The sequence below is a fragment of the Camelus ferus genome, chromosome 3 (genome assembly GCF_009834535.1).
Source record: "Camelus ferus isolate YT-003-E chromosome 3, BCGSAC_Cfer_1.0, whole genome shotgun sequence".
NCBI classification, from domain to species: Eukaryota; Metazoa; Chordata; class Mammalia; order Artiodactyla; family Camelidae; genus Camelus; species Camelus ferus.
The window spans coordinates 60,752,097-60,779,958 of NC_045698.1; the positions used below are offsets into that span (position 1 = coordinate 60,752,097).

General features: G+C 33.7%; 2 protein-coding genes across 10 annotated transcripts in view; one reads left to right on the forward strand and one right to left on the reverse strand.

Annotated features, from left to right (window-relative positions):
• Window positions 1–25,710, forward strand: part of POLR3G (RNA polymerase III subunit G) — a 78,527-nt gene extending 52,817 nt beyond the window's left edge. For 6 of the 9 annotated variants that reach the window (XM_014562007.2, XM_032475923.1, XM_032475953.1 and 3 more), the window contains exons 5-8: window positions 1,673–1,723; window positions 4,712–4,794; window positions 8,660–8,806; window positions 11,974–14,355. In XM_014562007.2, coding sequence (XP_014417493.1) covers window positions 1,673–1,723; window positions 4,712–4,794; window positions 8,660–8,806; window positions 11,974–12,060 — 368 coding nt within the window. In that variant the 3' untranslated portion in view covers window positions 12,061–14,355. Of the gene's footprint in view, window positions 1–1,672; window positions 1,724–4,711; window positions 4,795–8,659; window positions 8,807–11,973; window positions 14,356–25,126 lie in introns of those variants that run through there. The other 3 variants (XR_004318260.1, XM_014562008.2, XM_032475969.1) reach the window with 3 other exon arrangements.
• Window positions 15,184–27,860, reverse strand: LYSMD3 (LysM domain containing 3). The gene is made up of 3 exons (XM_006187973.3): window positions 27,722–27,860; window positions 23,060–23,325; window positions 15,184–19,216 (listed from the first exon to the last, which is right to left on the reverse strand). The coding sequence occupies exons 2-3, from the start codon at window positions 23,312–23,314 to the stop codon at window positions 18,551–18,553; spliced, it is 921 nt and encodes a 306-aa protein (XP_006188035.1). The 5' UTR covers window positions 23,315–23,325; window positions 27,722–27,860; the 3' UTR covers window positions 15,184–18,550.
• Window positions 27,861–27,862: the final 2 nt, after the last annotated feature.

Sequence of the window (27,862 nt, forward strand, 5' to 3'; positions counted from 1 at the left end):
CATTTGTAAAAATAGAAATATATTCAAAGCAAAAATTATTAGTTCAGGTAAAATAGCTTGAGATATAAATGTTTTCTACAAAAGACACTGAATCTTTTTTATTAGCAGGCAGCATTTTTTAATCCATTTTTATGTTGCTTTGTTTTTCTGATTAACTCTATGCTTAAAAATGAAAAGGACTCTCGTAACACTGTTGGTGGAAATGTAAATTGTTGCAGCCACTGTGGGGAACAGTATGGAGCTTCCTTAAAATACTAAAGATACAGTTACCATATGATCCAGCAATCCTACTCCTGGGCATATATTTGGGGAAAACTCCTACCTCGAAAAGATGCATGCACCCCAATACTCATAGCAGTACTATTTACAATAACCAAGACATGGAAACAACCTAGATGTCCATTAACAGATAACTGGATAAAGAGGATGTGAGATAGATAGATAGATAGAACTCAGATTCTAAAAAGAATGAAATAATGCCATTTGCAGCAAAATGGATGGACTTAGAGGAGATTGTCATATTAAGTAAAGTCAGACAAATACTTGTCACAGGACAAATACCATATATCACTTATATGTGGAATCTAAAAAAAAAAATGATACAAATGAACTTTTTACAAACTAGAAATAGACTCATAGACATAGAAAACAAACTATGGTTACCAAAGGAGAGGCAGGGATAAATTAAGAGTTTGAGATGAACATTTACACACTACTGTATATAAAATAGATAAACAACAAGGACCTACTGTATAACACAGGGAACTATAGTCAGTATCTTGTAATAAGCTATAATGGAAAAGAATATATATATATGTGTGTGTATAACTGAATCAGTACACCTGAAACTAACAAAACATTGTAAATCAACTATACTTCAGTAAAAATAAGTCAATAAATAAATGGAAAAAAATGAAAAGGAAGTGACAAATTAAAGGAATTGTTTAGTTAATACAGGCAAAATCATTCATTGGAGGAAATTTACTTTTCCATAGCTATTTGTATTTTTAAAGTTTTCAGATAATTATTAGAATTGTTTTTTTAATTTTGCATGTTTTAGAATTTTGATCACATATTTTAACTTTTGAAAAAAAATCCTTTATTACAAAAGAAGTACATATATACTACAGAAAACTTACAAAATACAAGATAGTTAACATGAATAAATAATACTTAAGAACAGCAGTAAGCATAACACTCACAAAGAATTACTGTGATATTTTGTTCCCAACTAGAGCTTTCTCTGACAAATACTATATGTATAAAAATATTTAAATGTTAGATTTATTTTTTAAATGGGATTCTATATATATTGTTTTGGAAGCTTTTTTATTTAACAGTATATCATGAATAACTTCATGTCCATAAATATTTTTCTTATGAAAATTTCTGTATTTAAAATTAATTATATAAATATTTTATAGCTATTAAAAGAATGTTGTAGAAATTTTATAGCACTATTTCAAAGCTATTTTAATGAACCTTTCTTCTTAATAGGAGAAAATATATCACTATTATAATTTGGTTCCCAGGCTAAATCTGTACAGTCAGATATTAAGAGATTTGATTTTCATTGCATGAGCAACTGTCATGTTCTTTAAATAGTTATATCCAGCACCAGTAATTCCTAGAGGAAACTGCAATTTTTATATTTCTCCTTTTGTACACACAGATTGGAGAAGACTCCCCAGAGAGTTGATGCCAAGAAAAAAATGCAAAAAAGGTACATTAACTAATATAATAAGAATCCAGGTATGAAAAGGTTATTACTTAAATTCTATCTAATATGGAGTTGTCAACCTAAAGCTAAAGTCAATTACAACCTAAAGTTTTGAGTGCTTTTTCTTAAAATATGTTTGGCATCTTGATTATTTTGTTGAACCTTTTTTTTTGTTAATTTTTTGTTTTGTTTTCTTTGATTTTTTTATTTATTTGTTTTCCTTTCTTTAATTATGGAATTTTGATGTGCTAGGAAAGACTTCAATTATGTAGATATTTTCTTTTGCATATTTGAAACTTTTTCAATGGTTATACTGTCTATTTTAAGTTTTTAAAACATTCGGAACTGGTAACATTTGGGAACTAGTAGAATAGAACTTTATGGTGTACATAAAATATCAAAGTGAAAGTTTCTGTTGTGTTGTTCTTTCATAATTCTACTGGGTAAGTAGTTGTTGAGCATCTGTCATTGCCAGACACTGGACTAAGAGGAATAAAACTGGGCAAAAGGGAATAATCCTTGTCCTCACAGAACTTACGGTCAAATGGAATAAGAACATTGAATACAATGCACTGTCCTTCCTGAGAGGTCAAAGAAGAGTTCTTTGAGGAGATGGAATTGAACTAGAGATTGAAGGATTAGTACGAGTTTACTGAGATGAGGTTGGGGGAGAGACATTGGAGAAATTGGGTTTTTTAAATGTGTTCTTATTGTTGAGTTTTAAGAGTTCTTTGTATATTTTGGATAATAGTCTGTAGGAAAAACACACACCTGTTTTGTGTTTCTCTTTTCCTCCCACACTGCTACAACACTGATAGCACTTCTGACAGTAGATGTATGTAGTTCTCCCCACCTCCACCCCCACCACCAAGCAATGCTCTGCAGTACCAGCTGTGTGTTCTACAATTCAGCTCAGTTCTCACACTAACTGGAGTTAGCTTAGACCTCCCAGGATAAAGGCTCAGTTCCAGGAGACTACTCCCTACTGCAGATGCCAATTGCAGGTAGTATATCTCCAGGTTACCCACAATTTCTGTCTGACCTGACTGCAAATCAGAGGTTCCCATAACCACCCCCTCCCCCGAGTTTGAATTTGATTTGTTAGAACAGCTCACAGAACTCAGGGAAACATTTACTTACATTTACCAGTTTATTGTGTAATAAAGGTTGTGATAGAGGGTACAGATGAACAGTCAGGTGAAGAGATACATAAGGTAAAGTCTGGAAGTTCCCCAGTGCAGGAACTTCTGTCTCTGTAGAATTGGGATGTTCCATTATCCAGTGTGTGGATGTGTTCACCTACCCAGAAACTCTCAGAACCAAATACTTAAAGAATTTTTACAGAGGCTTCATCACACAGGTATGATCAATCATTAACTCAATCTCCAGCCCCTCTTCCCTTGCCCAAGGGATGGGAGATGGGGCTGAAAGTTTCAGGCCTCTAATCATGGCTTGGTCTATCTGGTAGCCAGCCTTATCTTCAAGAAGCTACCCCAGGAGCCCACCAAGAGTCACCTCCTTAGAGCAAAAGACACTTGTCACCCAGTAAATTCCAAGGGATTTTCACACTCTGTGTCAGAAACCAGAGTCTTCGACCCCAGTCATTATTGCTCTTATCACTTAGGAAGATATAAGGGTTTTAGGACTTCTGTGCCAGGAATCTGGAGCCGAGACCAACGTATATTTTTCCTATTGTTTCACACAGTCCTTTATCAAGAATGTCTTTTGCAAATATTTTCTCCCAGTCTGTAGCTTGTCTTATCTGTTTTACACTGTCTTTCACAGAGCAGAAGTTTTTAATTTTAATGTAGTCCAGATTATCAATTCTTTTTTTCATGAACCATGCCTTTGATGTTGCATCTGAAATGTCATCACCAAACTCAAGATCGTCTGAATTTTCTCCTATATTGTATTTTAGGAGTTTTATAGTTTTGTATTTTACCTTTAGGTCTGTGATCCATTTTGAGTTAATTTTTGTGAAGGGTGTAAAGTCTGTGTAAGTTCATTTTTTTTTTTTTGTTATGTAATACTTTTTGATCACAATGGAACAATTTTATCGCATATCATAATGTTTTGGTAACCGACTAGCAGGATCTATTTATACCTTGAAGTTTCAGAGTAGCCTCAAAATGTAATATTTTTGCTATGGCTTGAAAATTACATATCCCAAAGCCATTCAAACATTTTATTTATATTGTTTAGGGTTTTCAGATTCATATGATAAGTGTGTTCATTTTAACTATTTTAATCTTCATCCCAAAGATAATGCTATATTGCGCTGAATATAACCTCTTTCTCATCTCTTTAACCTTTGGCAAGTGCTTATTTATTCTGTATTTGCTTATTTGTTTTTTAATTGAAGTATAGTTTACTTGCAATAATCTATATTAGTTTCAAGTTTATAATACAGTGATTCAGTACTTTAATACATTATGAAATGACCACCACTGTGAGTCTGGTTATCCTCTATCACCATACAACGTTATTACAGTGTTAGAAGCTCTATTCCCTATGCTGTACATTACATCCTCATGATTATATATTTTATAACTGGAAATTTATTTTCTGTTTTTCCAAATCTGGTAAGATTGCCCTGTTTGAAATTCCTGATCAGTGAACAGGAAGCCAGTGCAGGGATACATTTGTGAGAACCTTTCACTGGCCCTTTAGTGCTTCTACCTGAGGGAACAGTGTTACAATTTTGGCCCAAATGATATTAATTGCCAGTTCAAATTTTCAGTACTAGTAAAGAGGTATCTGGCTGCAGTCTTAGAAAATATCCTATTAAGTGATTATCGTGTCCTCATTATGGAAAAATTGGTGAAACGTGCTGATTTATTTTGTTTATTTTTTAAGAAATTTAATTCAGCCTGCAAATTGTGTGACTACATGGTATGACATACCACATTCTAGATGGCATATTAAAGTGCAAAGAAATATAATACACAGTTGCTGTTACAGAGAAATGTGTTAATGGTGGTTTTACTTCAGCAGGCCCCAAATCCAAAAAGGCAAAAAATACAGACAAAGACACTTCACTCACTAATACTGCAGATGTATTGAAAAAAATTGAGGTAAGGTTTTCTTCTTACTATTAGAACAAACTGAAAAAATGTCGTACCTCTTTTTGCTTTCTTCAGTCTTTCCACATTCTCTCACTTTTTAATAACATGTGCATTTAGTGCACAGAGTAACTAGAAAGATCTGAACATTGCTGGCTGGGAGAAATGGGGGCTCTGTCCTGTCCTCCCTACCACTCACCTGTCAGCTCGCCTCACTTTCTGTCACCTGCCTTCTTTTCCACTGTATTTCTCTTTTCCCCTTGCATTTGAATTATGCTTGGGAAAGAAACATGAAGGAGTTACACACCTAAATTGTATAACTTTTTAAAACCTTGCAGTGTTTCCCCTTTTGGTGTATTTGTATTTCTTTTTTTTTGGTCTTATATTAAGTGTAGAAGATTCTATTAAGGGAAAATCCTGTCTTATGAAATTTATTTTTATATCCTTATTTTTTAATATTTAAAAAATAAAAAGATGTAAAATTCAAAAGATTAATAAACTGAAAATATGCCCTCCCATCCCTGTCTCTAGTCATCCATCCAGTTCCCCTCCTGTAGACAACCAGTTACCAGTTTCTTATATATCCTTCCAGAAACATTTTATGCATAGAAGATACAGCTTTTTTTCTTTTTAATGACAAAAGGTAGCATATCACACTCCTGAAATTTCACTTTAATCACTGAAAATATCTTGGAAATGTTTTCATGTCAGTCTGTATAGAGTTGCCTCATTTTTTTTTTCTTTGGCTGCACTATAAGAGTGAACCATAATTTATTTAGTCAATAATCTATTGATGGACTATGTTTCATCTAGTGTTTCACTATTATAAACAATACTGCAGTGAATTGTTGTTAAGTATGTCATTTCACATGCATAGATTTCTACAAGTGGATCTGTTAGTTCAGTTGTTATGTGTACTGCATAATATGGATAATATGGATAAATATTGACAGATAATTTTCCATAGAGATTATACCAATTTACTCCCTTTACCAGTGCATGTATTACCTCGCATTGATGGTGATGATGATTATTATGATGATAATGATAGCATCTAGCATTTTTTTAGAACATTTTTTATAGCAGGCTCTTTGATGAGCTATTTACATCCATTATGTCCTTAAGATTTCATAACAACAGAGATGGATATTATTATTCCCTACTTACTGATGAGGAAATCGAGACTTTAAAACTTTTACTTGCCTGGCCAAGTTGGCATACCTACATGGTAACTGATACTCATCTTTTTAAGTTTTATTTTTGACCAGTGCTGGAGCTGGAGATCATATGTCTGAAAATAAAGCCAGAAGGATTGTTGAAGGAACAGTGATAAACTGTCAGGTTTAACTGTGGTGGAGTGATGGATGGGGTTGCAGAACTAGCCATCTTGTATTGTACTCAACACAGGTTCTGACTATTCTTAAAAGCATCCTGGAAAGAAGTTGCTAAGGTGACATGTGCTATAAGGAAGATTGATCTGTACCTCTGGATGTGGTTTCTCATCAGAACAAATTGTGTTTTTTATTCTAACACCGTTTTCAGTACACACCTTGTTAAAACTAGAGTTTTAAATGTAGAAACCCCGATGAGCTAGCACCTTCCATAGACAACGTTAGTTTCCAGATGACTTTATTATTGTTTATTTCTTAGGCAAAAGTAGTTGCAAGTTTTCTTTGATAAAACTTCTGTAATGAATCAGGAATGACACACAGTCAAATCGCATGATTAGGGTGTGAATAATCAGACAGCAGTAAACTGGTATTTAAATTTATTTCTGCATGACATACAGGTAGCTCTCTCTATAGGGTGGTCTCTAGTATTTAAACTAAGAGAATTGTTTTCTGTTCATAAATGAACTGTTTTCAAAGTGTTTTCACATTGTGTTATTCACATTATCCTTGAAACAAATCTGTAAAGTAGAAGAGAAAAAGGAAACTACTGAGTAGACGAACCAAAACTAATGGCTTAACACAAAAAGAATGAAGTAGTGAGACAATATGTGTGTTCTGAGATCTTTTTTCTAAGTTTCGTAAATCTGCTATTTGTTAACCGATTTGGCTGTTTTATTGGTTTGATTTAGGTCTATGTGGTAGAAACAAAGTTGAGGTTATTTATTTAAAGATATTTGAGGCAGTAGAAATCAAGACTTCCTAGTCCTTACATAGCACTGAATGAATTCTGTATTTTAAAAATATTTTTACATAACTAGTTTAAATAATTCTATTGCTAATTATGAAATAATAGCTAATAACATATTTTTTCAGATATAGTATATACCTTGCACAGAGTTAAATATAGCACTACATTTCCCCTTTAACTACACAAACTTGTGGGTCGTAGGCCTTTTTACTATGGTTTGATTAAAGTAGAAAAGGAAAAATTCCATACATTAATTAATGATAACATAGCATCACTATATATGTGTGTGTATTTATAAACACTTCAAAAGAATCTATAAACACTATTTTTTTTACTTGCAGTTTTCCAAAGGGATTGCCAATGGGTAAAATTGTACACATTATACTGGTAGTAATAACTTTTACAAGTTAACGTGTCAGTATGAAGATAAATCATCTTATGTCTATTACTTTGATCTTATTTGTTCTACCTTAGTGGGGTGAGGGTAAGAGGAAAGGTGGAGTTTGAATTTTGATTAAAAATTGAGTCTATCTTCTAATGTAGTCTTTCATTGCTTTTGATTTCCTTAAATTCAAATTTGAATGTAATTAAAGGCATTTTTAAAAATAACTATTTCAGAACCAGTAATGGAATAGTTAAGTTGCAGTCACTCCAAATACAAATTATGTTTTTTCTCTATCTGTAGTTTACAGAGCAAATATCTTATAATAGGGTAGGGTATTTACAGGTTTATGAATTAGTGTTCTGATTATTGACTAAGAATAATCACATTTTAGCTAAAGTAATCTTATGCCATATTATGAGTATTAAATATTAAAGTTATTGTTATACCTCACCTAGAAAACTTGTGAGATTCTATCATTTATGCAAATTAAGCATAGAACAATTTGGAGAATGGATAGTAACAGTAATGAAAACAGGTCACTTTTTATGGAAAAATGGAAAGAATTTTTGGTAGTCATAATAGAAATACAAAGATGTAATCTTAGAGATAAAGATGTAATCTTAGAGTTAAATCTGTGTGTTATGAGAAGGTAGCATACTGATTTTAACAAGGTGGCTAAGTGGAACTATCACGTAATCAGAGCTTTTCTAACTGCATCTCTTCTTTGCCTTCACACTCAGTTGCTAATAAGTGCTAATGTTGACTGAGATTTGAGTTTTAATCTTGTTCTTTTCAACCTGCCAGATAAATTAAAAAACAAAAATCCCTGGGAATGGGAAGTAAAGAATGAGGGAGAACAGAGATAAGAACATGGATAATCTGCAAATAAGATAATTCACCCCAAGATGACTTGGTATTGCTTTAAACAATTTCACTTATAAGCTAAAACATAGACATTTTGAAATGTTCCCATTATGTTCTCTTTTCTCCTTTCACATTAAAAGGAAGACAGAATAACATTCTGAAAGTTCTTCTCCATAAACTGAATCAACTCAGTATTTTAGAAAGAGGTAGGATAGAAATTATAAAAATAAAGCATTGCACGTTAGAGCCGATATCCCAGCTTTACCTGAGACCCCATTATCAAGTAACAAAATCAAAGAAAATACCAGTGTAATGACAGGCCAGTGAGTTCTTGCTTTCTTGAGTTAACTCAGTGTCCTTGGTGGTGGCCTGGAGGTGTCAGTAAGGGAGGATTCAAATAAGGTAATAGGTAACTGTCCTCTTGGGGTTGAGCATGGAAGTCAGAATCTTGTGATTTCCATTTGAATTAATGAAGCTCATTTATACCAGGAATTGGAAAAGAGAGGTGATGGTGAAAAATCAGATGAGGAGAATGAAGAGAAAGAAGGAAGCAAAGAGAAAAGTAAAGAAGGTGATGATGAGGATGAGGATGATGCTGCAGACCAAGAGGAATATGACGAGGAAGAGCAAGAAGAGGTAATGGTCTATTTGGGGAGGGTAACAAAGCTACTTAGCTTAAGGATGATCTATTAAGTCAGATATATAGTATGTAATTAAAATAAACAAACAAAAACCAAGTTGATTGGAACCATGGGTACATTATTATCACTGGCATCAACTCCTTGGTCTCAAGAGAATTATTATAGTGTTGAAATTATAATAATACCAGATGGAATATAGGAGGTAAAGGTAACCTTCTAGGTAGCTTTGTAAGTGGAAGTCTACAAGTTAAGGAAATTGATCAGATTAGTTTAACTAAGATTTCTCTACTTATAATTTTAAGCCTGCAGCTAATTAAGGGCTTAGTCATATAGACCTGAGGGGCAATCCCTGCAATACCACAAGGTTTCAAATCCTAAAGTGCAGTGAACACTATAATCCAACCTCAAGTATCTGACTGAATCAGGACTCACTGTTTTGGGTTTGGGTTTCCAGCTTTTTGAAACATGGTGCATTTCAAAATAAGCTGGAGTCAATGAAGATATTTTTAAGCAGGGCAAGTTTGTGGGTCACGGCCTCTTTGGAACTTTGTAGATGCCTCTTGAAGTTACCTAGGCTGAGAGTTTCTTCTCCATTCCAGTAACCCATTGTCTTCACTCCATTTCAGCTTCTCACATCACACTCTGAATCTTTTCTTCACCTGAACTGCTCCAACTATGAAATCTTTATTATATACTACAATTACTTTGCATTAAATTTTGGATTACTGTGAAATTTATGTTGGTGTGCAGGGAAGGGTATGGATCCATTTTTATCTGTTTCCAAATGACTAGCCAGTTGCCTGCCTAAATAATTTTCTTCCTGCATTGATAGGAAATTATCCTTTATCAGCTATTAAATTCCTACATCTACTTAGATGTATTTCTGAACTCTGTTCCATTGATCTATTTCTGAACCATCACTAAGCTGTTCCAATCAATGGAAGCTTCTGATTATTTGTTAATATTTTTAGAGCATATTACCCTTCTTTTTCAGAATGTTCCTGTATTTTCTTTGGCTTTAGAAATGCTGTGTATAAAGTCTGTTTGAGTTGAGCTGTATTGAATTTAATATCTGTCCTTAAATTCAACAAGAACAGCAAACATTAGGATTCTAGTAATTTCAGAATTCTGTTCTGGGCCTTGACAGAGTCCTAAACACCACCAGTGGGTTTATATATTTCATTTAAAAAAAAACTATACTTTAACAGAGATGTATATATTCTGAGTGAGGCTGGGTGAGGAATGAAAAGGGAAATTTGATTAAAGCCTTTCTAGATTTAAAGCTATTCTCTTTGCCCTTTTTAACAGTTAACTAATTAATGAAAAATTATTCTGAATTAACTCACCTGATACATTATCAATTTGATAAGCATGTTGTTTTAAAGAGTAAAATGGAGCAGATTATGTAACACCTACTTATAAAATTGAGAAAATACAGACTTTTTTCTTTCTTCAGTCTTTTGAATGTTATAATTAAAGAAAAAAAAGCAAAGGCTCAAATGAAAGCCAAGAACCACTTAAACCATCAGTTTCAACAGGTTCTCACTTTGTACCTGTATCAGGATTACTAATATCACAAAATTACCTAATGTGAATCGCTGAACATACTTGGAGGTGCTCATGTCTAAACACAAGTGACATACGCTCTATTTGAAATAAAGTATCCCTTCCTTACTCATTTCCACTTATGTGTACAAGTTGGCTTTCTTATATTTTCACACAAGTGTTGTTGCTAAGATCTCATTTACATGGTGGCCTCACTTGAACTCTCAACCATGCCACCCCTCCCTGGCACATTTAGCTTCAGGATTCAGCCAGGGGTCCAGACTGTTGGATTTCTTGACACCAGAGACCAAGTCAATTTCCTGGAGATGGTAAGAGTTTTAGCTAGATACGGCAACTTAAAGTATTTAGGGAGGACAAAGTAGTGAATATGTATCTGAATAATACAAGTTACCTTTCTTATATTTATTTAAATTTATATATAAAATCCCACCATGCAGGTACTAGAAAAGCTGATATCCAGGAGACTTTCTTTTTTAGAATAGTCTCTATTTCTTACTCTATCATAATTCCTGCTATACACAGTAGAGATGTGGGGATTAATTTTTTATGGCAGATTTCAATCATGTACAAAAACTAGACTTATCACCCAGCTTTAACAATGATCAGTTCTTAGGGAGATGGGCTATCTCCTGACCACTCTCATTCACCCAGTCTGCTCCTGTCCCCAACTTTAAGCCCACAGCTGCTTTGGATTATTTTAAAGCAAATCCCAGGCATTGTATCATTTCATACATAAATATTTCAGTATTTAATCAAAAATAAGGGCTCTCTAACATCACAGTATCAGTATTATACCTAACACAATAAAATATAATCCCTTAATATCATCAGATACTAAGCCAGTGTTTAAATTTTTTTGCCTGGAAAATTTTTTTTTTGCTCATTCCAGGCAGAATCCAAATATAGTCCATACACTGCAATTGATTAATAACTCTCTTAAATTTCTTTTAAGATATATCCAAATGGATTTTTGAAGTTTTGATAGAAAGTAGAGCTATCTTGAGTCATTTACATGGATAACAGTCTTACTAAGCCATAAGAATTGGAATGAATGTTTCCAGGGCTTAATCCTTTGTAACTCAAAGACAACTGAAGGGCCCTGGATGGAATGTAACAATGGCATCTTCTACATTTGATTTGGTATCTTAAGGTCTTTTTCTGATAGGAAGCAAAAATCTCTGCTTATGCTCAGTTATGCATTGTGACTCAAAACCTCAGTTCTGGTGTAGTCGAATGAATGTTAGTGTAAATTGGCTTTGTTTCCTGAGTTAGTAAGTGTTTAGTGGTTTAGCTCTCTAAACCGTGTATCATCCTAGTAAGGTGTAATGAGTTAGAGGTATCATCCTACTGAGGTGTAATGGGGATCCATTTATGTTCTCTTAGCTAGTTGATGCCTGAGAATAGTAGGAGATGGTGTGAAAGTGTGTGTTTTAAGCATTGAAATAGCAGAGACACTTCTTTCAAGCCTGGTGTATTTTCTAATTAGCTAAAGTTGGTATTTATAAACATATTAAAGGGACAGCCTACATTATGTTCTTTAATAATGTTACTACTCATTCTTTTAATGTTTACTGAGGACTGTATCATTTCACTTAGGAAAATGACTACATTAATTCATACTTTGAAGATGGAGATGATTTTGGTGCAGACAGTGATGACAACATGGATGAAGCAACCTATTAGCTATGAAATTTCTCAAAAATTTTTATGATACAGCTTCTGAACGTTGGGACAGACTTGTTTTCTATTTTATTTCTGATAGGGAGTAAGTATTTTATTTTTATTCCTGTTTTGTTGGACAAATACTTGTTACTAAAATATTCAGAACCACTTTGAGTTTACATAATAGTTACCATACCAGTCAGTATGACACTCTGACATTCCTTCCCACACCTCTCATCCCTCTTATGTAGTCAAATGGATTTTTTTTTGTATTATTTGGATTAGAATGTGCCTAGAGAGTTTTTGCATATTTTAATCTATGTATCCATACTTGAACAAATTATTCTCATTTAACTGCTGATCTTTTCTAAAACTACTACTAGTCATCATTATGGATTTCCATAATCTCAAAGTTAGTTTAATATTGCACATGGAGCACTTTAAAAACAAAGAAACTTGAAAATAATGTTTTTACTTTTACATATGTTCTGTGCTATTATCACTGCATAAACCTTCCTGAGCTCTTACAAGTGCATATTTTATGAGATGAAATGTTTAGTGACTGAAAACATATGCACAGGGAAAAACGCCAATCCTAGCTAAATAAATTTCACAGCTTACATCTCAACCAGTACTAAGACCTGGGATGAATATTAGAAATTCCTGAATTTGAGACCACCTTCCTACAATACAATATAATGAATTAATCATCCCACTTACTACATTATTCAAATACTTGGCTTATCAAAAATTAGACTGACATCTTATTTAATTTTGTACTGTATAAAAATGTGGTTCTACTCTCGTAAATCTCACTGCAGAATGCATGTACGTGAAATCTGTGAGGTGTAGTGGCCTCTTACATTTCACAGGACTCAGCTTTCCAACTGATTTATGTAACAATGCAGAATTAAACTCAGGTCATTTTGAAATTAAGATTAATCTATTTTGTTTCAACTAAAAACTAGCTCCCTGCCTTTTTGTTTTAGGGTGTGGGAGAAGACATCTAAAAAACTTCAGCCTCCAAAGACTCACAAATGCCAAAGATTTTCAGGGAAATTCATGTTATATATATGTCAAAAATGATTTATTAGTATTACCTACCAAAAGAAAAATTAATTTTTCCCTCTTGGGAAGATATCACCCAGTACCCTCTAACCTGAGAATCAGCCCTGGATTCTATTTCTAACTTTCCTATGAAATTCAACCTTGAACTCAAGCCTGGTTAAGTTTTCTGTGCCTTAGTTTCTCCACTTGTAAGCAGTTTCCTATAAAAATTGCTTAAATTTCAAAGTTTACCATACGTATTCATTCTCTCAACTTGTAGAAGTGATCGTTTTAAATTTAAATTTGGTTCTCTCTAAAAAATTGTAGCTGGGAAAATGATTGCAAATCATTTGGAGAAACCAACATGTTTTCCTCACAAAATATATTGTAATCTGATTTTCTTTTCTTATATTCTGTTGGGGAAAATTGGAGAAAATGTGTATTGCCTTGTGCTGTTTTATAACATGGCTTTCTCAGGAAAAAGATCCCTTTCAATTTTAATACTTCCTCAGATAATTCAAGATGAGCGTGAAGGCCATTATTCAGTACTGTTGATCACATATGATTTCTTGTTTAAAGTTGCTTATCAAAACTTTAAAGATTCTAAATGGAAAACATGAAAACATTTTAAAGTAGCACTCTACTGTACTTCAGAGTGGAATCCTCACACAGTTTCTAGTTGTAGTAGTCACTTGGGATTGATAATTAACATAAGTTTTTTTTAGTTCTCTCACCTCTTTAGTACTGTAGCCAAATACAATTTAATTTATAGAAATCTTATCTCTATAGTTCTGTTTGTTTTATTATAAATCTTCAGATAACACTTGAGTTGGGCAAAAATACCAAAGATACAAGGAAAATTCCTAGCTTTCGGTTTGTCTCCACCATTTTAGTCCTGCAGATGGTAAGGCATCCCCTTTGGGCAAGGATTTGCCTTGGGAGGCCCCAGCCATCTCCATTTAAGTGCATTGTCTCCCCCAGTTGGAAGATCTTTTTATAAGTTTAATGTAGACCAATTGCGAAAACAGGCAGGAAATATTTGCAGGTTGCTTTAACCAGCATGAATCTTGTTTTTCTGGCTTAAAATCTCAGAAACTGTGAAGTTATTCCATAAGAAGTTAAACTTTAATGCAGAGATAAGCCTCTTACGTATAAAAAAAATTTGTTGAAGTGTCTTTAAAATTTCTATATAAGATGCAAAAGTGTTTTGTTGCTATAATGCTTATTTTTTTCTGTATTTGTTTACACATTAAATTCTTACAAAATTGTGTCCTTTTGTTTTATGTTCAGATGTTTTATTTTGACCTTACAGAACTATATTTGATAGAGAAGACAAATTTAATATTTATTTCACCTAGTAAAATAACTGTTTATTGAGCAGGAATGCCAGTATCAAATGTTCTTGAACAAACCACCATCAACAAAAAAAACTCCAAGTGACTAAAGTTGTGATAACAAACTAAGAGATTTGGATATAAGAGAATGGTAAGAAATTCAGAAGACACTGTTAACCCTTCTTCCCCCACCACCTTGAAGTGTACAGTATCAGTGCGTTTGTCTTAATATGGTTGGTTAAAGGCTCTGGAGTTAGTAAAATCTATTTGTAAGAAAAACTATAAATACAACTTTAATATCAAGATGCTTTTAAAAGTGGGGGAAAAAAAAGAATTACACCACAAATGCCTCCATTAAATAAATAAAAGCCCCAAATAACTTTATCAATCCTTTTTGCTACTGGTAATTTTTAAAAAGTAATATTCTTAAAATGGAAAGGTTTTTTGTTTTGTGATAATATAAATATAGTGACATACGACTGATCCACAACTTGCTAAGGTGTGGACCATGCCTCATGAGGCCTTCTTTTCTGACATCCAAGATGCGCCCCTCCCCGCCAAAGAACAGCCATCTGAAATTTGTTTTCATTTCCTTTTACTGACGTACTATAAATTATCCAGTGGATTTTGTTTCAGTATGACAAGGGGGAAATCCAAATTGGTAGATCTTTGGCAATTTGGTCTATCTTACATAATATCTCTATCAAATAGAAAGAAGAGAGGTTTTGCTTTATTCAATTAAGTTCACCAGCTTCGATTTTAGATTGAGTAATAAAATAGAAACTTTATTACATTTTGTAGATCCTTTAAAATACGAAAAATAAGGGGCAGAAAGTTTTAAAAACCAGTTTTACAGATGTACACGCTAACATAATGGTCTACAATTCCATGTTTCATTTGTATAAAATACATTATACAAAAGATTATATAATTTGTATACATAAAAGAATTAAATAAAGCATTCAGATTTCTATATCTAACAGTGCAATATGCACATACTTGGAAGAAAAATACTGATTTCCTGAGCAACATTGTTATAATTCAAAATAAGAATGATTCCTATCATAATGCACCATTTAAATACTTCTAAAAACTCCACTTTTACCCTGTGACACTTTGACTGGATCCTTGAGTCTTGGTATTTTTAAAACTCTTAACTGCATCCTTCATAATCCCAAGTTGATCGTTTTAGAAGTAGATACCTTTAAAAAGAACTAATGACTAAATAGTGGTTCAATTAAAGAACTCTTCAGGCCACTGAACAAGTAAGTAGAGTCCAGAAAAAGACAAGCTTTAAAAACCAAAATGTCCTCTGGAGAAGTTAATTTAACATTAGGCAATCTTCTAATTCTTAATGTGGCCTGGCCAGCAGACTCTATAACTGATCTTTTGAAGACATGAATCCCATAATCTCCTATGAGTAGGTTGTCAAAAAATATTTAATTTAAATGGCATCCATTAGTTTGAAACTGCCTTAACCATTTGTACCCAGACTTTAAGAATTAAAGAATCTGCCCTTTTAAAAAATAGCAATTTCTCTTCACTTGGAACTCCCAACTTTTAAAGTGAACCAAATGCAAAGAGTCACAGTTCTGTTACTGTTACATCTGCATATATATATGTGTGTGTGTGTGTATATATATTTACATATATATATATCTTCTAATGTAAAGCATTGAAGTAAATTCAAATAACGGTTTCAACACAATTAAAAGCCACAATATAAAATGATCACTTTTCTTTTATTAAGTTTTACAAAGTAACCTGCATTTGCTACAAATTTTGATGTATTACTCTGTACTTTTTAAAAGCTAAAATTATTCTTTTATCTGTTAAATGCTTAGGAAATCTTTTCTTTTACAAATGACACTCAAGGATTAGAATCTAGAATTCCATATATATAACATATAGAATTCTATATGTATTATATGTTATATATAAAATTCTATTTATATTCTTTAGAATTATATATAATTTAAATATATTCAATTTATTAAAAATATATAATTCGAATATATGGAAAAAGGAAACTGCCTGATTGTGTCATAAGGTTATGTTATACTTCCTTCAAGGAACAAGACACTCTGCAAGATAGAAATGGTTTTTAATCAACAAGAACATAGTATACTTCATTCCTTTTTAAAAAGCTATTTATTTTGGAAATCAGACTTCTCTACCACAATTTCAAAGTACCACTAGCAAAAAGGAATCATTGACTATAATTTCATCAATTTGATGTAAACAAAATTCTTCAAAGGACATGTAGCCCATTCTACCTAAAATAATCTGTATTCTCTTCTCTTAAACTTGGTTTTCAGCAGGCTTAATAAATACAATGTAAACTGACCAAGTTAACACTGAACATAAATTAGAAAGATCATACTTCTCTTTACAAGACTCCCAAGGCACATTAAAAGTATTTTAAATTTTAAACTAAAAGACTTACTCAAAAAATCAATTTGCTCTAACTTCCATATTAACACTTTCTGGTAATTGTCTAAGGTCCTCTAATACATGCAAGGGCTTTAATGTTTGACTACTTTGTCCTGTCATTTTATGAAATACTGTTCCTGAATATACATTCAGCCTCACTAAACATATTTATTTATTCACCCCACTTTGTATCAAGATTGGCGTTTGCAATATAAAATAACTTATCAAAAAGCTAAAACATTAAAAGTTAGAAAATAATGCCCGGAAAATGAGGTGGTATTATATATCTTAAGATACATATTTATTATACACAAAACAGGCAATTCAGACTCCACCAAAGCTTTCTTCTAATGAATCATTTTCGTAACATTTTAAAAACACACATTTTTAAAAATTAGATGATGGAATCAGTATGCAAATGTTTACTTAGCCAGACTCTGTCTGATGCAGAGCAGATCTTAAAAAGTGGCACTATCAAGCCCTTTCGACCAATCCATACACCTTTGGCCTCTCTTCCCAATTTGATGCTCCAGTTAAGGGGAAAAAAATGTTTAAGTTGAATATTTTCTCCCTGAAAAACAGAGGTTAAGGGCTCAATAAATAAAACAATTTGTTTGCTAACGCAGGTCTCTAACTTTGCTTTTCTGCTACAGACCTCAGGCAGACAATGAAAACTTGTTTTGATCCCATTAACTTGTGCTTCATAGGAAACATGGAGACAAATTTATACAGCCCATCTTATGAATCCTATCGGATCATTTGAAATAATGTTTAACTTTAATTCTAAAAATTATATTAGTTTACATAAAGTAATATAAGGCATTAAATGTAATTAAGGCATGTTACTACACGTAACACGGCAACAACTTATCACAGTATGTAAGGATAATCTATGTTAACACTTTTCATCAAAGAATAATGAAAGTGCTTTCAAATATCAGAGTCGAATTTAATCACAAAAAAACAGAAGGAGAGGCAGCATTCTTTAAGAGACAAAGATTACTTTTAGGTCTTGACATAACCTAGTGAGTGTTCTAGTGACCAAACGGCAACTTCCCAACAGTGACACATTATTCTGGGGGCTTAAAAGTAATATGTCTCAGCTTCTATTACAGACATTATATGTTTCTTTCCTATTTCTGTTCTACTTATGTTTTCATAATATACACTAAACGTGTTTTTTTTTTACTTTCAAAATGGAGTATTAAGGGCTATCATCAATAATTTTAGAATCAAACAACTTTTTTGCAACTAAGTATTTTGATGGTTCATAGTAGTAAATTTTCTTCAGTTGCTGACATCTGTTGCTATCATTATTCTGCCTAATGAATTTAATATTAGTGACCTCAACCAAAATTAATGACTTTAAAAATAAAATTTAAACATAACCAGGCTTGAATAAGAAAAATGATGCATTTTCCAAGAACCTCCTAGACACATATTTAAATTCATTTCTGCTTTAAGCATTGATGTAACACGTTTATATATAGATTTACTGCTTTCAGTATCAACAACTAACAACTATCGGGATTCTATACTCAATTCATTTGTAAACGTCTCAAAAAAAAAAAAAAAGGTAAAAACAAAGCATCTTCAGTCTCCCTAAATGCTGCCTCTGAAGTGGTTATTGAACATAACCGATTCACCACATTCCAGATGCACACGTGATCACTAACACTGTAACTGTGAACTAACTGCTATGTTTTGTGTTGAGCAGCAGGTAATTGAGAATTTTGACTATATAGTTTATGGTCTTCTTGTGGGCCAAAGGGTATTCCTTTAGTTGGAGCAATTCCATTTTCCATTTCCCTCTGCTGTGATGGAGGTGTGACTCCTGAATGCAAATGTGAAGAATCCACTGTTGAATGGTGACTAACATCCACCTTAGCTAAAATTTCATAATACAGCAAATAAAATACTGGTGTTATTATGCCTACTATCAACATTATCACTACAGCTGTCCACCATCCTATTCCCCAGTCTGCTCCATAATATGGATCCTTACGTTGAATGTTTTTGTTATCAGGTTCAAAACGTATTTGTTGTGCTGTCAAGGCAGAAACCACTTCATTAAGGTTCTCTCTTTTGGTGTCTGTACATTTTACTATTTGTTCTATATCTCGGTCTACTTCTTTTAAAAAGCTACCAGCTGATTCACTGGAAGAAAGAGAATCATTAGCTGACAGAACTTCCTGTTGTTCTGCAAGGTACTGAACAGATGAAGGACGTGAAGCCTGTCTTCCTTTTGGAGGATAAAGTGTTTCAGTCAATGAACTAAACTTTTTTACTGGAATTTTGACAGACCTAAGAGCAAAAAAGTCTTGATCACTGATGAGATTGTTAACCCTCTTGATATCTGCTACCTGTAAAAAAAGAAAAACCACAACATTCAACTAAATTCTAGGTCAAAATAGAAGTAATAATATTCATTCATTCCATTTACTTTGGGAAGGAAAAAAATTCAGCTTAATTATTATGTTATATTGAACTTAGTATTAAGTTATCGCACCAGAGAGATTTTAACTGTGGATAACAGTTCTGTACCACTCGATCTACCAGTCTTAAGAAATCACCAAATCCACTCTACTATCACCCATAAATTCATTAACACTAATACTAGCTATTGAAGTATATTCTAGGATCCTTTGATAGCTCTCTTTGTACATCATGTACAGATATCATACTTTGGCTGCTTGCAATCTGTGAAGAAAGGATTACAGATACCTGTTCTTTCTTCCAATTTGGCAATTAGCGTACAGGCAAGTGTCAACTTACCCAACTAAAACTACCATATTTCATCAAAACTAAGATGCCATTGACTCTAAGATGGGCTATTCTTTTATGTATCATAAAGGTAAAAAAAAAAAAAAAAAAAAAACCAACTACCAAATACTGAACATGTCACCGTTCTAACTTCAAAGACATTAAAATATGTTAAAAAAAAAAAAAAAGCCTTAGAATTGATATAACATGACACTTTTGTCTCCTTCACTTGCCTTCTGAAGCCCTTTCTCTCCAAACTTCTCCGTGTAAATGCATTTATTCAACTACCTGCAAGATCAGTCATTTTTTAAGCTTTCCTTGTATTTTTTATATAGTCCCTAACCTGTCTGCATATCCTATCCATCTGCCATTGTGACGAAGGGGAACAGGGGAGTGTTTCTCAGATTACCAATTACTATGCCAGGCTCTCCAACTACCTTTAAGTTATCAGTCCCATTCATCATTCCCATCAATGCTTTAATCTAAGCCCTCATCATTTATCACCTGTTTGATGTCAGAGAGGTAACATGAGTCTAGGATAAAACTTAAGATTTCAGCTTAGTCAACTCAATGGAGAACGATGTCATTCACTGAGACACAGAACACTGTAGAGGGAGAAAAATACAGATTTCACAAACATGTTGACTTTGAGGTGCTTGAAATACACAAGTGGAAGATGTCCAATACACGGTTACAGACATATGTGTGAAATTCAGCTCAGCCAGAGATACAGATTTGTGGATTACTAGCAAAAATGGGAATTTAAGTCTTAAGAATAGACAGATTCACTAGAAAAAGACTCGGAGAAAAAGGTAACATAGGAAAGATCCCTGAGGGATGCCAACATTTGAGGGGTATACTGAGTAAGAGAAATCCACAAATGAGATTAAGAAAGAGAGGCCAGGAAAGCACTATATGATGGTGGTTAAAAGTGTGAACTGAGTTTGAAGCATGGCTCTGACACTTTCTAGCTGTATGATTTGGGGCAAAATATTTAACCTCTTTGCAGTTCAGTTTCACATATGTAAAATGACAGTAATAATACTACCTACCAACCACACAGGGTTACTGTGAAGATTAATGTATTAAAATGTATTAACATTTAGAATAGTGATACATAGTATGTTATGCAAATTAGCTATTATTAAATTTTAATAGTAGGAAAATCAAATCTGCAGAAACAAGGTTATCAAATAAAGAGGGCTTTTAAGCTGGTAGTGGTGACCAGGATTAACTACATATTACTGATCAACTCCAATGAAGAATTAAGAGTTCTTACTGAAAAATTCAATTCCTTTGAAATGTATATGTGGGAGGAAAAGGGAGAGAGGACTGAAAAGTAATGATAAAGAATGCTTTGCTCCTTTACTACTTTGAGACTGTTTTTTCTTAAGGCAAATGAAGATAATCATTGACAAACCCCAAAGCCTGATCCTATCCTCTTAAAACGCTCTTTTGTTTGGTATTGTATAGTATGACTAATAACTACTCAACACTCTTTCTGAACTAGGCTTTCAAGGTTTAGTATCTACCTAGGTTATCTCTCTAAATATCCCTACATTTTCTCTGTTATGCCAAGCTAACTTACTTGGTTGCATTTAGGATTGCAATGTTAGACTTTCTGTTCCTCTTATCATTGTTTTACAACAGGCATACTTTTAATAATTCCTGAGGCTGAATATTTACAAGTGGATATAGCACTACCATATTTTTAAAATGATAAAGCCTTTTTTTTGCTGCTTTCTCAGTATTTCGCATTATTGTTATTTCTCTACAAAACACATATTCACAATTTTATTTGCATTAAAAAGTGAAATCCGATATTTTCTGATTTAACAATACATGCTATTGTCATACAAGAACAAGTCGTGCAAAAAAAAAAACCAAACCCAGCTTTTCTTACCTCATCAAGAAATATTTCAATATTTTATTAAAAATTAAATTAAAATTTGTAATGGATTTGTTTTGATCAATTGTGAATAACTGCAATTATTATTCAGGAAAAAATAATACATTTACCCTCATGGCCACATGAAACTTTAAATATATATATAAATTTATAAATATATGTGTTTCTATACCAAAGAACTATGACAGGTAATCAGTGAAAGTTTTCAAATATAAAAACATTTTACACTATGAAGGATTTAGGGGGGAGAATGAAAACATTAATCAAGGAGAAAAAAGGAAAGATATAAAATTTCATGTTACTAAAAAAAGAGCTCATATAAATATTTTAAATGAATGATTTCAGGTAGCAAATCCTGGTAGTATTTAGGATTCCATGCATACATTTAAAGAGTATACCGGTATTCTTATTTTCAAATATCAATACTGACAACATTATGGAAATTAAATCCTTTGTAACTTTCAAGTCAGGAAGTATTTAACTTAAGAAGTTCATTTTAAAATGTGTGAGGAAGAAAACAACGTGACAATGAATATATACATGTTCATGTATAACTGAAAAATTGTGCTCTGCACTGGAATTTGACACAACATTGTAAAATGATTATAACTCAATAAAAATGTTAAATAAATAAATAAATAAATAAATAAATAAAATGTGCAAGGAGATACACAGTACATGTTTCAAAATTCTACTGGGGAAATTAAAAAAATGGAAAAAATTCTATTGGGAGTATGAGAACAAAAAGTTTGAAAAGCAGCCATATCAATGTGTTTACATGAAAACAAATTCCATGCTAAGGATGCAAGATGGACATAATGACAGATACAAAATGGATTTAAAACAGAATTTAATACCTAGGAAAATAAAAAGTATACCTTTCATCTATAAATCCAACTTTAGAGAATATATTCCACAGAAATAAAAGTACCATCATTTGAAGATATAGTTGTGATGATATTCACTGCACAATGCAAAACATGGAGAAAACCCTAACTATCCATGAGTAAGAGAACAACTTAATAATTACGGTACATCCATACTATGGAACATCATATAGCTCCATAAAATAATGTCAGAACTATAAGGCTATGACACATTAAGAAATGAAAAAGGCAAACGCAACTTGCAGAGTAATAGGTATAGCATAAACCAATTTAAAAAACAAAAACACATACATATCTTCCCCCTCAAAAAGGTATGGAAAGAAATACACCAAAGTGTGTTACCTTAGGAAACTGGGGCAAGGAAAAACTTTTCCTTATATATTTTGAAATTCTCTTACAACTTGCATAAGGAGAGATAAACACATCTTTTTCAATACTGAAAATAGAATCATGATTTAGAAATAAACACAAATTCAAATATCAACTTAAAAATTTAAAAACTAACATCCACCAACATGATACAGATTTCTGTGGAAAGAGGGAAAAGAGGGGGGTGGAATACAAGATAGAAGAATACAATTAATCTCAATTGGTGCTATGAACAAATTATTTTGGGCTGCAATATGCAAAATCAAATTAAAACTTACCGTACAACAGTACTGAAGAGCTATTGCATTTAAAGTGTCTCCTTCCTGTATATCTTTTGTTAATACTATAATGTCATCAAGTCTATCTCTTGATGTACTTCTTCGGATTTTCTCTTTTCCTCTGGATCGAAGCTCATACACTTCAGCATCCTCCTCCAACATATCATTGTCTGTACAATTTCCAAATGCATGTACTTGACCACTTGAATGAACTCCTGGAAGAGGAAAACTACGATTCTGATGTCTCCCTGCCATAATGTCAAAATCTGGAGGGAAAAAAGGCAAAGAAAACTTTGGAAGGTAGCTGATCCATTTGACTGATTTACATGAATCTTATACTCAGGACACTTTATCTTTTGGTTTTTTAAAGAACGGTTTTAGTTATTTAAAAATTTAGGATCAAGTTTCATAGTTGCTGAAGTACAATGAACATATTTGGTAATGGAGACAATGGATGGGAGGAAGAGGTAATCTATTCATATACGTCATATATCACAAAACATGAGGATGATTACATTTTAACAAGGTCAATTTTAAAAATATTTTTAGATCAAAATAATTAAGTTTCCCTATTCTGAGTATATGAAAAAAACTAGGGAAATAATTTTGTATTATGTCTTAAAAACGTGATCATATATACAATTTATATATCTGATGGAATCAAAGTATATGTTTTATATGTACATACACAACATTTTTATGACCCTAAACTTTCTGGCTTGTTCTTCAGTTTAAGTTCCATGGGATTGAAATATCTTTTGGACTACCTACCTACTTCCCTGGATCACGCTGATTTCAGTATTTATATTTAGTACAGTATGTGCCTTCTATGCAGGTCACGATTTTGCTCTCAACCAGAGATTTTTCTTCCCTGGCAGCTTTTCACCAAACTTTAACTGACCCAAGTCCTCATGAAACTCAATTAACGGTCCATAAAGACGTGAACAAATTATAAGTCACTATGTTCATTTCTACTTCAGAAAAGACATTTTAAGACTGAGATGAGAGCTAACTTAAGTGTAGTCACTCTCAACTCACCTTCATCAAGCTGATCTATTCTCATTAAAAAAGAACAATAAGCAGGAGAAGTTCTAAGATGGGAAGGGCACTGGGTGCTACATGTTCCAAGTGGATGACTGTATGTGGGGGAAGCCACGATGCGTGGCAATTGCTGCCCACTTCATCAACCACTCGTGTGAGCCTAAGTGCTTCTCTCAAGTCATCCAAGTGGAGGGCCAGAAGCACATCATCATCTACATGCTACATCCTGCATACTGAGGAGCTCACATACGACTACAAGTTCATCACTGATGATGCCAGCAAAAAGATACCCTGGAACCATGGTACCAAGTGCTGCTGAAGCCTGGCTATATGCCATGCCCCTTGCTGGCAACCTGCCCCATCCAGGGGGCTCTCTCACCCCTCCCAGAGCATCTCACCTCCACTCTCATGTTCAGGGTGGATGTGGGCATGCAGGCAGCATGGACCCTGCCTCCACCCAGCAATCACCCCCTTGCCCTGGGAGCCCAGGATGTAGATATTATACAAAGGTTTCTAAATTCCTTCTTTTCTATGTGTTTTTTTTATTTGAGAGGGTGGGATCCCAGTTGGTACCCTGCCCCAACCAATGAAGTCTGTCACTGCTAAAAAAAAAAAAAAAAAAAAAAATACAAGAACGTAAAAAATAATACCACATTTAGTTTTAGCTTCATATTAATTGTTCACATAAAAAAGGGTAGTAGATTGTTCTCAATTATTGTGAAAGATGTAGAGTAGACAGGTATTAAGAGGAATTTGAGTAGATAAAATACTTTGGGCCTAATAATGTGACTCAGATATGAAGAGAGGAAATTAATTAAGGATCACACCAAGTTCTGATTTGCATCACTGAGTAAATGGTGGTGCCATTCTCTAAGATTTGGAACACTAGAAGAAGAGCATGGGAGTCGGAGGGAAGTCAGTGACTGTGATTATAAATTCCTCTAAGACCACCAAAAAGAATGTCATATAGTCAAATTCAGAAAGATCTGGGTTCAAGATATAATTTCATGACTCATCCGCACACAGGTGGAAACTGAAGCTGTGTAGATGAGATTACCGAGAAGGACAAAGTACAGAATAAGAAAAAGAAGGACCAAGACTGACCATTGAAAACTGTTACATTTAGTATCTGGATGAAGGAAAATCAGCCTGCAAAGAAGAAAAAGAAGTGTTCAGAGGAGGAGGAAACCATGAAAATGTTGTGCTGTGGAAGCCAAGATAAAATGATGTCTCAAAGGTCTTAGTTCAGTTGTGAGTACTATGGAAAAGTACTAAATGAAAAAGAAAAAAATCAGAAAAGACCTATTCCAAAAGTCTGAATTTGTAATATACATGACAGTAGATTATACTATGTAAACACATACTTATAAAATTTGGGAACTATTTTACATAACTGAATTCAACCCTTGGAAACCAGTTTCTGACCCTGTTCTATGGCAACAGTGTAATGCTCTAAAAACTCAAAGCTTTTTATTCAGAGCCCATAAATAACTAATAGCTAAAACAGACTTGCAGACACAGTAAACAATCTTACAATTACCGGGGAAACGGGGTGGGAAGGGATAAATTTGTGAGTTTGAGATTTGCAAAATGTTAGCCACTATATGTAAAAACGTATTTTTTGAAAAAGTTTCTTCTATATAGCACAGGGAACTATATTCAATGTCCTGTAATAACCTTTAATGAAGAAGAATATGAAAATGAATATATGTATGTATATACATGACTGGGACATTGTGCTATACACCAGAGATTGACACATTGTAACTGACTGTACTTCAATTAAAAAAAATAGTAAAAGAAATAAACATTACTGATTTTTAACTTTTAGGGATGAGTTTTAAAAACCTAACTTGGAAATAACAACACTACTGAATACCTACAGTACAATGGAAGTCAAACATTGTCAACAGGCTAAAGTTAGTACCACTATATTAAATAAATGATAATTCTTGAATAAATAGATAAATAACAGCTATATATTAAGTAGATAATTTCACCAATTCCTCCAAGAGCGACAGTATTTATTATAATGTACTGGTGTTCTTAACTCAACAACCATCAAACTAAAGAAAACTACCCACATTTTACATCTCAAAAGCAGTTTCAAAGTCACACCTACTCCTTCAAGGAATTCTATCAAGTGACAACTCTAACAAGTGTAAAAATTAAACTTGTTTTAGTGCCATACTAAATTAAGAAAGTTTTATTTTTTTCAAAAACATTGTTTTTTCCTCAAAACACTGAGAGTATCTTATCTTCACCTAAAAAAGTTAACAGTTTTATTTCCATTATCTAACCAAGTCTTTTCTATCCTGTGTCTTTAATTAGAGGGAATGTCTGTGAATCCTGTAGATTCCTAGACAAAATTTTATACATGACATACATTTTTCTGGTTAATTTTATTGTTTTCATATTCTCAAAAAGTTTAAAAAGTTAAGAGCCACTTAATATATGGCAATTTACACGTGGCTATACGGACCCACTCAGCTGCCCTTTAGATTTTTTCTCCCTGACAATTTGTTCTCAGAACCGCCAAACTGGCTTAGTATAGCTGAACTTCACTCAGCAATGCCCAAAAGCCATTTTAGACATTTATTTCAACATCTCTCCACAATATATTGCTAAATAATATTTAAAGAGTAGGACTTGATCTGTTTCACAATCCCTTCACTCCCCTTTGTAATGAAACGCAGGCAGCAGAATACCACAAACTAGGCATCGTTTCTAAATAATCAAGAATTAGTTGTGTCCCTAACTGAAGTGAAAAGCTAGACTCTGGCCTAGGCATATAATTATTTGAGCCAACTACAGAGATTAGAAAGTACACAGTATTCAAGTCATCTGGCTCAATTCTCTTCACCTGTCTTAATTCTCGAAAGGCAGAAGAAAAAAAAAAAGCACAAAACCCTCTTCAGAAAACTGAAACAAGCCTGCACACTAGATAGATGACATACGTGGCAAAAAGCAATTACCAACAAGTACTGTGTTAAATTACTCATCAAGTCACTCTGTAACTGAAAGTGATTTCCCAAACGCCTTCATACTGTATAACATAACTGCATTTGGGTGTTTCTCTTTGACATTCCTTAAGCAAGGAGAAATAAAAGGGCCACAGGGCATAAGCTAAGTTCAGCACTGGGACAGTATCACAGGGACTGTATCCGCCTGGGCCAATTCAGTTTTTAAAAACTTAACTTCCTTCCTTCTCCATTCCACAAGTCTAGTTTTCTTCTTTCCCAGTTATCCCCTGCGAGGATTAAATCTCAGATCTCTATGTCACACCATCACACTTGGACGACGTGAGCGAGACGCCGTGGGCGAATTTTCAACACAAACACGAAGTTGTGGGAGAAACGTAGTGTGTTTGGGTTGGAAACGCGCTGCGCCGAGATTCGGGCAGGTAGGGAGTCCTTCTTGTGAGCCTCACATTCCCCGACACACGGGGCTTTGGCGGGGCTGGCCTGGAAGGTCTCCCAGGCCTCTAAGACTCTTAACACGCGGGCAGCCCAGGCCACATCTGCGGCCGAGGAGTCCGAGCCGCCTCCGTGGAGGATGTAGGTGGGGCCCAACCCAGCCGGCCGGGACCGAGCACCCCACACCTCTCGCCGCCATCTTTACCTGTCCCCTTAGCAGTGGGGACGCAGCGAGGAGACGGCCAGCAGGTCCGCCGCCGCCGTCCTGGGCCAGTTCATGGCCGAGCCTCCGTTCTCTGCTGCCAACGTCCGCCGCCGCCGCCGCCGCCGCCAACGTCTCCGCCTT

What these genes read in the sequence shown, in the direction of transcription:
- LYSMD3 (XM_006187973.3), bottom strand. Translation starts at nt 23,314, where the DNA reads ATGGCAGGGAGACATCAGAATCGTAGTTTTCCTCTTCCAGGAGTTCAT. An exon ending in CTCTTCAGTACTGTTGTACG is followed by an intron (nt 19,217 to 23,059) that starts GTAAGTTTTAAT and finishes CTTTTTTTACAG; the next exon opens with GTAGCAGATATCAAGAGGGT.